The following is a 12,739-nucleotide window of genomic DNA, read 5'->3' as shown; positions in this document are numbered from 1 at the left end:
TCTCGAGGGGTCCCTCGGCAACACTCTTGGCATAGGATGGAGACACTGACCACGGGCCCTGGACTCTTCGTGCTGCCGAAGTGAGGTTTATTAGCAAAATAAAAACAAGGCTACCTACCACTTCTCAGACTGTGAAGCAACAGGAGAAAGCAAAAGAAGTGTTCAGGACACCCTAAAGAGAGGAAGCCAGAGCTGAGCCGCTGGACTAGAAAGCCCATCAGCAGAGAAGCGTCGCCGGGCATCAGTCTCCTGCCCTATAGGCCAAGGGAGCAAGCCCTCGGGGGTCGGGCCTGCGGAATGGAGACAGCGGAGCTGCAGACGGTTCCCATCTCCTGAGTCCTCAGGGCTGAGGAGTGTGTCAGCATCGAGGTGTCGAGCTGGAGCCACAAGAGGCCCGAGGAGGCCCAGAAAGGCAGGGAGAGCAGGGGGTACAGGCTGCAGGGGTTGGGCGGGGGGTGCTGGAAGCTGGGGTCGCACACGGGTTGCAAGGGAGCCTGCGGAGAGAAAAACGTGTTTGAAACACTGACGTCAGAAGTGCATGAAAGACAAAAGTACACAGGCATTTCAAAATCGGAAAAGCAAAAGGGGATTGTAGACCTTGGAGTTCCAGCTGGGCCTAGAAAGTCCACAGTGGAGCTGGGACCAGAGCTCATGGTGCCCCTGTGCAAAACCAGCCCTTCCGGATGCAGGTAAAGGAACATGGACAAGAAAGGCAGAAAGGCTGGCCAAGCAAAAGCAGCTCAGCTGCCCTCCTGATTGACACATAGCCCCCTGTCTTGTTCCTTATTGCTTAATGGGGTGTTCTATCCACCTTACCTCTTGCACAGCACAATGGGAGGACAAAATGAAAGAAGGGTTGCCAATGCCCTTAGCAATGTTTTTTAACATTGAGCATCAAGAATCCCTGTTACTAGAATACTTCTTCCAGAGAGAATTTAACAAAACCTAAATACACTGAGCTTTCAGTATTTCGGCCCCCCTGTGGCAGTGACTGGCATCTGGGAATATAACGTGGTCAGCAGAATGGATGGCATGAGCTGAAAAGTTCCCTCACACCTTCCCTTATGTCCAAGCAGCTCACCAGGCTTACCAGGTAGCAAGTTTGTCCCCAGAGATGCAATCTGCCATGCCACCCCTCCTTTCAAATCATCCCCACAAAAGGGCTTTGTTTTTATACATGACATTGGCACAAACATTGGGATACACACTTGCAGTCCTCGCTCTCCAGAAGTTTCCGGTACGTGTTGATTTCGCCCTCCAGCCGGGCCTTGACGTCCAGCAGCACCTGGTACTCCTGATTCTGCCGCTCCAGGTCACCCCGGATCTCAGACAGCTGCTCCTCCACGTTGCTGATCAGCACCTGCATCTGGGCCAGCTCGGTGCCGAAGCGGGCATCAGCTTCACACAGGGAGTTCTGCAGACAGTCTTTCTGTAATGGCAAAGGTGGAGGCAGGTGGAAAATTGTGGACTGTAGCTCTCAGTCTCTCCAGTAAGACTGTGATACCCCGGGGTATTGCCAGACCTGGAGAACAATCTAGCTCCTGTTAGAAGACCTCAGATAGAATAACCAACAATGTGCCATTGCTCTTCATTGCAGACACAGGATAAGTGTGCAGGACCTGCCCCATATGGGTGAATGTTCATTCCCCAGCATCCACATCTATGAGAAGGTTCTTGCACAGGCAAGGAATTTGAGGTTTGAACTGTGTCCTGGTCTATATTTAAGGGGGGCCGGTACTGAGCCAGGAACTGCTCTTGGGAGTGGGAGCCAAGCAGAGGCTTCTAGGTGTGCACAGGAACTCACCAGCGTGTGCTGGGCCTGAAGCTCCACCTCCAGGGCGTTCACCGTGCGTCTCAGCTCCAGGATCTCTGACTGGCAGCACCGCAGCTCCTCGGAGCACGACATGTCCTGCTTGCTGATGCTTTCAGACTGAAGCACAAGCCACAGAGACATGATCAGCAACCTTCCCATGGGAAAGCCGGGGTCCCTCCCAGCTCTGAGGCAGCACCCTCACCTGATCCTGGAACCACTCTTCCAGATCATTGTGGTTGGTCTGCACCACGGCCTCATAGTGGCACCGCATCTCCTGGAGCACACTGCTCAGGTCCACGGTGGGCTCAGCATCCAGCTTAATCTGGAGCTTGTCCCCCAGTTGGCTCCTCAGAATGTGGACTTCCTGTGGGCACAGGAGGGGGACATCCCAGTCATAGAGTCCCCACTGCCCTCCACCCCAAAGCCTCATCTCCCACTATCTACCCTCCCCAGTGATTTCCCTGTGCTCCTCTGCAGATAAGGCACTAGCCTAGCATTAGCCTAGCAACTTCCAAAGGCTGTGGATGAAGAGCAATTTTCTACTGAAAGCTGGAGCTCACCTCCATAGCTTTTGAGGTTTAACCACAGGGCAAGGCCTGCAGAGCTTCCATCCTGAGCAGGAAGAAGAGCTTCACTGCTCCCCCCAAACGAGCCCGAATTCATCCCCAGAAAGTCTGACACAAAGGGCCATGTACCTGCTCATGGTTCTTCTTAAAGCAGAGCACCTCTTCCTTGAGGGATTCCAGCTGGGCCTCCAGGTCACATTTGGCGAGTGTGAGGTCATCCAGTGCCCTGCGCAGGCCACAGATGTCAGCCTCCCCCAGCTGGCAGAGCGAGTGTTCCGTCTGGTACCTTTAGAAGGAATGATATAGGAGTAGGGGGTAGAGAGCAAAGGGGCCCCAGGACACTGGCAGCCATTCTACCAGCATCCTTCTGCAGTCTAATTGTGAGCTGCTATTTTGTAGGTGGCACACTCCTAGCCCAAAAAGCAATGGGGTATGTCCCATTCATTTGACACTAAGCACCACTAGGCAGAGCGGCCAGTACTGAGGGTGCTGGAGTAGACACATGGTCAGCATCTGCCCTCAGGGCCTGATGGCCAAAGACAGGGCAGCAGAGTAATCTGACAACTGCCATGCCAGGTGATCCCCACAGACCCTCCTCTTCCATGCCCCCTACTAAGGCAGACTCTGGGTCCTCTCTCAGATTGGAAGCCAAACGCTTCTAATGGGAGGTTGGAAATAGCTTTCTTTAGCCCCAGAGGAGTGAGGCTTCTACAGAGCTCTAAAGAAAGACAATAAAACACAATGCTCCTTCCTGTTCCTGGGTTGGACCTTCTCAGGTGGCATAAATCTTTTGACCTTCCCAAGCCTCCATCATCATAGACAGTGGAGCATGATATTTGTTGTGAGTTCCTAGTGCTAGTGCTCACAACTGGCTGGGCTGCAGCATGGAAACACCCTCATGGAGGCAGCAGAATTTGGTAGGAAATGGCCTTCGGGGTAGGAAATGTGGTGCCGGTTCCAGTCCTACCACTCAGTAGCCACGTGGCTTCAGACAGGTCACTTCAGGGCCCTGAGCTTTGGTACTTTCACAAGGATGGAGCCATTACTGCCCTGCCTACCTCCCCAGGTCCTGGGAACAATAGCAGCAAATGTATGATGTATTCTCAAACATGCCGTGGACCATAAAAGCTAAACAACCGAGGGGCAGAGGAGTGTTCTTTCAAGACCTTGGACATCATGCCCTCTCTTTTCTCCTGCTGTAACTATCAGTTTGGGATCTTGGTCAATTATATCTCTGATGCGAACTGCATCACAAGAGACAAGAAGTTAGGCTAGGCACCTGCCTCCTCCCTCTGCCTGTTCTACCCCAACTCACTTGGTCCTGAAGTCATCTGCAGCCAGCTTCGCATTGTCTATTTGCACGACCAGCTTATTGTTCTCAGATTTGGTGCACAGGATCTGGGGAAAGAAAGTAGGTTTAGTAAGTCCCTATCCCCAGAGCCATCAATGGCCTCGGGTCAAAAGAAGTTGCATTGGCTGAGATTCAAACGACAACATCCTCTTGAACAACACAAACTCCCAAACATGTAAGAAATGCTGCTGTGATACACGGTTGGGGCTATGCTTGAGGATGCTTGGCAGAGACAAAAGGCATATAGCCAAAAGAACTGGGAGATGGAAAGGAATAGCAAACTGAACATATAAGAGAGACTTAATTTTATTTTGCCAGCCATGATACTTAGCCTTATATAAACAAGATCTGAAATCTAGGCCACAGAACAATGAGCTAGCTGGTTATGAAAGCTTTAAATGAAGGGGGACAGATTCTCAATCAGAAGTCCCTTATGCTGGTTGGCCAACTTCCCCAAAGGTCTTCTGTGAATCTATCCGGGTTTCTGTGATCCCTATTTGACATGATTTGCCTTCCTATCTCCAAAGCAAAGGTGTAGTTTCTTTTTTTTTTTTTTTAAAGATTTTATTTATTTATTTGACAGAGAGAAATCACAAGCAGGCAGAGAGGCAGGCAGAGAGAGAGAGAGGAGGAATCAGGCTCCCCGCTGAGCAGAGAGCCCGATGCGGGACTCGATCCCAGGACCCTGAGATCATGACCTGAGCCGAAGGCAGCGGCTTAACCCACTGAGCCACCCAGGCGCCCCAGGTATAGTTTCTTAAGAAGCATTGGATTGATTATCAAAGGGGCCAGGAGCTATGCAGAAGAGACAAATGCTACTGAATGGACATATATTGGTTCATAAAGGACACTAGAATACACTGCCTTGTACTGCGCCAGAACTTAGGTTGCACTGTTTTTGCAACTACAATGTTAGAATTTTTTTTTAAGATTTTATTTATTTATTTGACAAAGAAAGATCACAAGTAGGCAGAGAGGCAGGCAGAGAGAGAGAGAGGAGGATGCAGGCTCCCTGCCAAGGAGAGGACCCAATGTGGGGCTCGATCCCAGGACCCTGGGATCATGACCTGAGCTAAATTAAAGGCAGAGGCTTTAACCCTCTGAGCCACCCAGGATCCCCAATGTTAGAATTTTAAGTACCGAGACTAAGTAAACATAGACTCAGAATCCTGGAGAGATTCAAATCCAACATCTCATCTTTTACATATTCCCATTCATCTGCACTTGAAAAATTATCTTCCCACAACCAAAAAAAAATTTTTTTCAACAGTGGCTGTTTCTACTTCCAATCCAGGCCCTGAAAATTGTGTGCAAATGTCAGTAATCTTTTTCTATAAAGGGCCAGACAGTAAATATATAAGACTTTGAAGGCCATGAATCTCTATCACAACTATTCAACTCTGCCATTAGAGCACAGAAGCAGCCATATGCAATACATTAATGAATGAGCATGGCCATGTACCAATAAAACTTTATTTATAAAATCAGTCAGTAGGCCAAGTGGGCCATAGTTTACCAAACCTTGATCTGAAGCACCACAAACCTCACCTTCTGCTGGAGCTCCTCAATGGTCTGGAAGTAGGACTGGTAGTCTGGACACATGGTGGACTCGTGACATTTGCTCGACTCTTGGATCATGGTCTCCAGCTCCTCATTGTCCCGCTCCAGCTGGCGCACCTTCTCCAGGTAGTTGGCCAGACGATCATTCAGGAACTGCATGGTCACCTTCTCATGGCCATTCGGGGCACCTTCCACATAGTTCTCACAGACTCCAACGTTGCCGGGAATGTTGCAGGTCCCTGGCAAGGGGCAAGCGGTGTGGCAGCTGAAGGGCATACAAAGGCTGGGTTTGCCCAGAGGGGTTGCCCCCACACGCGCTCGGTTAGCATGTGCCAGGATGGCTGACAGGCACTGAGAGGCAGCCTTGGTCTCCGGAACCTGTCCGCTGAGAAGATAACTACAGTGATGAGAAGTCATGGTGCTGAAGGCCAGACGTGTGCTTTGCCTACAGTTAGATTTGCTTGAAGTAGAAGCCTTCTTCCTCCAGACCTTATATAGGTCTGTAGTGGGTGTTGGTGCAAGAAAACAGGCATTTTCCTCATTAATATTTATGTTGATTCTCATACAATCACCCTATTAGTCAGTGATTTTTTGTCTCTTATAAAGAGTTAATGAGCTCATGAAAGAGGCCTTCACCCACACAGGATACTTCCCCTCACTGCAGGGTCCTAGAACACAGAGAAAATGAGGTCTTTTTCAAGCCACATTCTGTGGCTTATGTCTCTTTCCCCTCTGTCAGCTTATGTCTGTGAGGTAATCAAGAACCGGAGTCTCCTAAAATCCCCTCAAAATCTCTCCCACTCCAGTATTCTTTTCCTGCCTCCAAATCTTCCCGTCATGGCAAAGTCTAAAATGGTCATCAATCAGGCACATTGAGGAAAGCAAAACAAATCACAATTAGTTTCTTTCAGCAGGTGTGTATAGAGATCTCCACTGTGGGACACAGCTTAGCCTGCTTGGAGGGAGGGGCTTAGATTTTAGTAAAAGGAATAAGAAAGTAAATGACCTTTACTATAAATGCAATAAGAGAAGGGGTTTAAAAAGAAGCTGCATAGATTTTAAGAAGAGAGCACACTGTGTGACTAGAAAAAGACTTCATGGAACAGGGAGCATTTAAGATGTGTTTTGAATGATAGTTTCCAGGATACAGTGGGACAGAGACCATCACTCATAGAGACCAAAATGAACAGAATCAAACGTGTCTGGAAAATGGAAGATAGTATAACTGTGCTGGCATTTATAAGGAAGACACATATACCAGCCCTGGAAAGTTGCATTCAGTCCAGGTTGTGGGAAGACTTGAATGCCAGGACCACCCCATATATAGCCTTCAAGTAAACCCAAATCAAAGGTGGGAATCTGTCCCTGGAAGCTGACTCTCCCCAAATACGAGGAAAAATAAAAATCCATGTTCCTTATGGAGGAAAGTAATAGAGAAGAGATGAAAGTCTCCAGTATCATCATTAGAGGACAACATCAGGCCAGAAACAACAAAAGAGAAAACTAACTTCCAAATTGATTTTGGTGTCTGAAAACTGAAGAGACACTTTTTAATTACCATGGGTCAAAGGATAATGAGAAATTAAAGTATTTTAAACTGAATTAAAATGAAAATAACACCTATCAAACTGATTTGGGCAATTAAGACTTCCCTGTGCAAGCATGAGACAAATTAGCTTAGGAGGTGGGGGAAAAAAATTCATAAATGAAACAGGGTAATCTGTGATTCTCAAGAAATAAAATTATGTTTTTGTGTATTAGAGCCTATAGGCTAATTAAGGCAGGCAGTGATTAGTATTTTATGGTGTCTGTTCTCAGGCACCTCCCCCTCCTTTCCGGCAGCTTTCCTTGTAAGACATTGGTCCTCTCACCCACTGACTCCCTCTTCACCTTGTTTAAGAAGATACGTACTCAAGAACTTTGATCTTCCATCTTTTGAAACTTGGTACATTTCTTTGAAATGCACCTACCTTGATGGTCCTTTACTTAGCAGACTGTAAAATAAAATTTAAATTTCCTTAATCTTCAGACACACTCAGCGCATCAGAAGCTTTATGGCCTCCTCTATTCCTAAACAAATAAGCCAGTGGCCAGTTGTTCAGTAAGCTCTGGAAAAGGGCAGCCAGCCAGCTTCTAGGCTATGCTAACGAAGACGCTGCTTTGACCCCATTCCTGAGATGAATGCATTCACCAGGAGGGCCCTTGAGGCAGTAGCTACATGTTTTAGGTAGCTCTAAAACATGGAATATGAGCCAAAGGAGATCTCAAAGTCCTCTAGTCTAAAGCCCTTTGGCATTAAATGTCTTCTGATAACCTTCCAATTCATTGTCCAGTCCACCGCTCCCCAGAAGGCCCCTCCCGTCATTGGCCAACTGGGCCCCTGTGGCTCGGTTTCCCAGGCTTTGGGCAAGATGCTAGAGTCAAGAGATAATAACAGCTAGCTCTGTCTTCTGGAGTTATAATACAGGGGACAGTTAGAATGTCCTTTATGCAGAAAGACATATCTACCTCTGTGCTGTTTATGGCTCTTGCTTTCATTTGTTCCTGCATTCATTCAATAAACATTGAGTGAGGACCCATACTGTGCCAGGCAGGGTCTGATGTTGGATGCTGGTGGTATGCTAGCAAGTAAGTCAGAGAGTTTGCCTTTAGTTAATTTACTTTCTCGTTCTACCCATGGGGTCCCACAGAGGGTAAATCAATCATTCGGCCACATGGCAGACCTTCAATTCTTTCTAATCCCCTTGCCATCCTGAATACATTCCTATGAATACATCCCATGGAGCCTCTGTTACTCTTTTTTTTTTTTTTTAAGATTTTTATTTATTTGACACAGAGAGAGAGAGATCACAAGTGGACAGAGAGGCAGGCAGAGAGAGAGGGGGAAGCAGGCTCTCTGCTAAGCAGAGAGCCTGATGTGGGGCTCAATCCCAGGACCCTGAGTTCATGACCTGAGCCAAAGGGAGAAGTTTAACCCACTGAGCCACCCAGGCACCCCCTCTATTACTCTTAAGTGAGGACCCTAGAATGGAATTTCTGATGAGCTGGCATTAAGAGGCTGCCAACAAATGGCCCAGCAAACCTTCTTGCCCAGGACTCCTGTGTGCTCTATGCTGATCCCAACTCTCATATACAATATGATGTCTCATATACAGTCAGTGAGACCCATGGGAACACTTCCCCCTTAATTACTCTATGTATGGATATGGGCAATATTTACCAAGGCAGAGGCTTACCGCCATCTGTGAATTTGTCCTAGTGAGCTACTCCAAGTGATTCAATATTCATATAACCTCCTCCAATGTTCAAAGCCCTTTCAAGGCACCATGAGGATTGCAATGATGAATCAGAGAAGTGCCCATCTCTGAAAAAGCTCAGAGCAGAAAGAGAAATAGTTCATGTCACTCAAAGGAAAGAAAAGTCACAGAGAGAGCTGCAGGCATGGGATGGGGGGGTTGGACATCAAGAGACTTTATCTCTTGAAAGCTTGAAAGAGCTTGAAAGACAGGTAAGATCTGGACAGGCAGAGGAAAGAGGGAAAGAATTTCTAGAAAACAAAGATAACCACAGGCACACACTTGGAAGCAGAACCATAATGGTGGGCTCCAAAGAAGCAGGGGTGCAACCTCAGGAATGCGAGTATGCAGCCAACAGAGGCCTGCCCCAACAGAGATAACTTTGAATGACAGAAAAATGTAGACCCCCAAGAGTCAAATTGCATTTTTAAAGCCTATAGAAGTGGAATTTATACTAATTTATGCAAAAAAAAAGTCATCTCCTTATATTTTTATAACTTCTACACAGTTGATTCTCAAACTTTAGGCTGTATCAGAATCATCTGGAGGGCTTGCAGACAGATTGCCAGGGCCCCATGCCAGGGTATCTGATTCAGTAGGTTTGGGGTCAGGCCCAAGAGTCTGCATTTCTAACAAATTCTCAGGTGATACCAACTCTGGGGTTTGGGGACCACACTTTGAGAACAGGACCTCTGTTCTACAGAAAGAGAAGAGCTTTCTGGTGGCCGTCATCCTATATAAATGAAGCCCAATGTAGCAAACTGGTATTTGATGCATTCAGGAGGGGCCAATGTTTGCGCACACTTGAAATGTGTTAGCATGGGTTGTCTTTAATATAATAAGCAATTCTGTTTGTTTTCATCTTCCTAGTTTACTCTTCTTCACAAAGGTTTGTTTTCTAAGAACATCTAAGACAGAAGGAGAAGGGAGGGACCAGAGGGGAAACCCATACAGTGTTTGTTAAACCTGTGGGTATGAAGTCTGTCCACAAGAAACAATGTCTGTAGCGGACAGATGAAGGTCAAGTGAAGTGGTACTGATTAATATCTACTAGGTGCTGGGAATCTGGCTTGGCAGTCACACAGAATTTCATGACTCTCTCTCTCACACACACACACAACTACATATTCAGAGTTGAGACACACTATCACGTTTGACTACCTACTATGTGCTCCCCAGTATTGTACCTCAGGCTTTAATCCTTTCGATCACACTGCAAAATGGTTGCCAGTATCCCATTATAGAATAAGCAAAAAGCTCAGAGCAGTTAGGTTACTTGTCTGAGCTCACAAAACTAGAAAAGGAAGTCTGAGAAATATTAGCTCAGGTCGACCAAGACCCTCAAACCCAAGCCAAGGCTTCTTGCCAGCCACCACGGACACCCATTCCATCCACGTGCTCCACTCATTGAACCAGTGCCGCAGTCCCCTCTGGGCTGCACACTCATCCAGAGAGCTAGGAGTATAGCGGGGAACAGGACAGAGTCCTCTGAAGGTTTTGACTAGACAAGAGAGATGACCAAAGGGTAGTTTAGGAAAAGCAGCGCCCAGAATGCACCCTGGGATGGAAACACTGAATCTCCATTCTGCACAATCTCCAGCACCTAGTGCAGTGCCTGGTACATAACACATACCCAGGAACTGTTCAATGAAATGGTGAAAGGCTGAAGTGTGTGCAGGATAAACTCAGTACAGAGGAGACGGGGCAGACGGAAGAGGAGAAAGTTCCTACAAGATCCCTAGCAGCATGTGGTAAAATCAGGAGTGCTGACAGAGAGGCAGAGAAGACAAGAGGACTCTACCAAAACACTACAGGGTTGAGTGATATGGGGGTGGTCAAAAGAGAGACAGCAAAAGTCTTTGAGGTCCCTGGGTTCCTGGGACAAGAATGGGGTGATAAGGGAAGCCGGGAAGTCAAGGCAAAGAGCTGGCTCGAGGGGGAGGATGCGGACTTCAAGTTCTGAGAGTGTGAAATGTGGCCCAGCGGGACTACCCACCAGGAGGACCGAGGGAAAGGCCTGGAGCCACACGAGAGCAACCTGAGTGGCTTGGACTCACTGAGACACTCTCCAGAGTCTCTGAGATTTCTTACACCTGGCAGGCAGGTAGAGCCTGGGTTGAGCTAGCCCAGAGGCTCCTACCTGAACCAGGCAGTGATTCTCCAAGGGAAAGTCCCCTCTCCCTGCCAGAGGGGACATGGTGAGGAGGATATTTTGGTTAGAGGGAGTGTCATTTAAAAACAAACCGCCTGTGTTCTCAATGAGCTTTTAGCCATGACGGGCCTCGGTATTCATATTTTTGAGAGCTAAAACAACATTAAGTGAGAAGTGAGGGTTTTTTTTTTTTTTTAATATTTGTTAAAGAAAAGCCACAGATAAGGAAGAAAGAAAGGCTGAGAAACACTAAATTAGGTGACAAGAAAACAAAGAAATGATTCAATGAGATGAACTCGGGGAGATTATTATAAGTGACCAACAGAAGGGGCAGATTTGATTTTGTTCTTAGTCAGGAAGACGAAGGAGTGGTGAGGCAAAGCGTTAGCGATCGCACATCATGGACCACAGCGCACAAAAATTAGTATCTAAATAAAAAATGTTCCTGTTCGGAAAAGTCCAGAATTCCACCTCAGTACTCTTGGCTTCCAGGAGTACACGGTGGTGGGAGCAGACATGTGGGCCCTTCCCCAAAGCTGGCTCAGTGACTGCCAGCCTCTGTCCTGGGGCCTGCAGCCAGCTACCCTCACTCCTTCCACTTTGCTGGTATTTGGGAGAAATGGCATTTGGAGTAAAAAACAGGCAATGAGTGGAGAGGCCTGCAGAGGCCTGCCTGGTGTTATTGTGTGAAGCCTGGAAAAAAACATTACTGATCAGCACATTGGTAGTGCAGAGGCAATAATCTGAAAACTAGTGGGCTTGGAACTTAACTAGGTGGCTCAAAAGAGGATCTGGTTCCAAGCCAAGAGAGCAATAGTCTCAGGGGGGGGAAAAACAATCAACCTCATTGAAATCTAGACACAAAACTAGACACTGCATCCAGGGTTCCTATCAGTCCAATATGCGAGGACAGTGGAACCAAGGGAGGCGGGAGGGCCCAGGGTGGAATGTACAGACGCGAGAACCGGTCTGTGAATGGAGAAGTGCTTGGGTTTTGGCACCAGAGGGCGCCCTGAGCTGCCGGGCATCATTACGGATGATTGTAAAACCAGTGTCCAGGTGCCCTGGGCCAGGCAGGATAGCCACCTGCCAGCTAAATAGCCACTTGCCAGCTTCCCTAGACTGCAGTGCCCCCTGTGTCGGAATAGCCTTTCCTATCACATCCACTAACCGTGGGGGTCCCAAATTAGAGTGCATGCAGATTGTGACCTGGCCGGTCAAGGCAGGAACAGGCCAGATTTTCACGACCATGTTACATGAAAAAGTTATGGCCACTCCTTATAACATACGATTCTTGTGGGTTACTTATTAGAAGGAGGCCCACAGGAGCCCACTTGTCCTCTAACAGCCCAAAGAATGTCTTTTGTTTGTTTGATTGGTTGGTTGGTTTGGGTTAGGCCATTTGGAGAGAAACACTAAGCTCCAATAACAGAGCTTAGTGTTGAGAGTGGTTGGTTTTCCTTATTGCTTAGAAGTGGACAAGGAGGATGGTCAAACTTCCAGGCCACCGACTTGGAAATACATGGCCCCTGATCCTGCTAATGGGTTCTGCTATCAACTCTTCAGTCCCGCTTTCCTTCTAAGAGGAAAACGTCATCCCTGTTGGTTCCCAGGGAGCCCCATAGGCCAATATCCACTGAACACCCTCTCTATGCCAAGAGCATTGTATGAATTATCCCTCAACAACAGTGAAGGGGAAATAACATTTTTCTACTTTGACAACTGAAGAGTAGGTCTCAAAAGAGTGTAGTGGCCTGGCCACTGAACTGGGGTCACAGAGGGTGGGATCTGAGCCCAAACTGGCCCAACTCCAGAGCAAGTGCTCTTTCCGCAATACTATGCTACCATGCAGAAGAACCGAATCCGCCTTGGTCTTTGGACCAGGGTACACAGGGGAGCCAAAATCTGAGAGTTTTATTCTTGGACACGCTCAGCCCATGCCAGATGCTAAACTGACTTGGACAGCAAAGAAGGCACATAATCTCACAAGTGCTATGCTGC

The 12,739-nt window shown here is 47.6% G+C and overlaps 1 protein-coding gene across 1 annotated transcript; it reads right to left on the bottom strand.

Moving 5' to 3' along the window:
• Positions 1-358: 358 nt before the first annotated feature.
• Positions 359-5,707, bottom strand: LOC131816718 (keratin, type I cuticular Ha8-like). The gene is made up of 7 exons (XM_059149657.1): positions 5,279-5,707; positions 3,695-3,777; positions 2,509-2,665; positions 2,016-2,177; positions 1,805-1,930; positions 1,209-1,429; positions 359-494 (listed from the first exon to the last, which is right to left on the bottom strand). Exons 1-7 carry the CDS (start codon positions 5,705-5,707, stop codon positions 359-361), a joined length of 1,314 nt encoding a protein of 437 aa, XP_059005640.1.
• Positions 5,708-12,739: the final 7,032 nt, after the last annotated feature.

Source organism: Mustela lutreola, chromosome 15 (assembly GCF_030435805.1).
Source record: "Mustela lutreola isolate mMusLut2 chromosome 15, mMusLut2.pri, whole genome shotgun sequence".
NCBI classification, from domain to species: domain Eukaryota; kingdom Metazoa; phylum Chordata; class Mammalia; order Carnivora; family Mustelidae; genus Mustela; species Mustela lutreola.
This window is presented reverse-complemented; position numbering and strand designations above follow the sequence as displayed.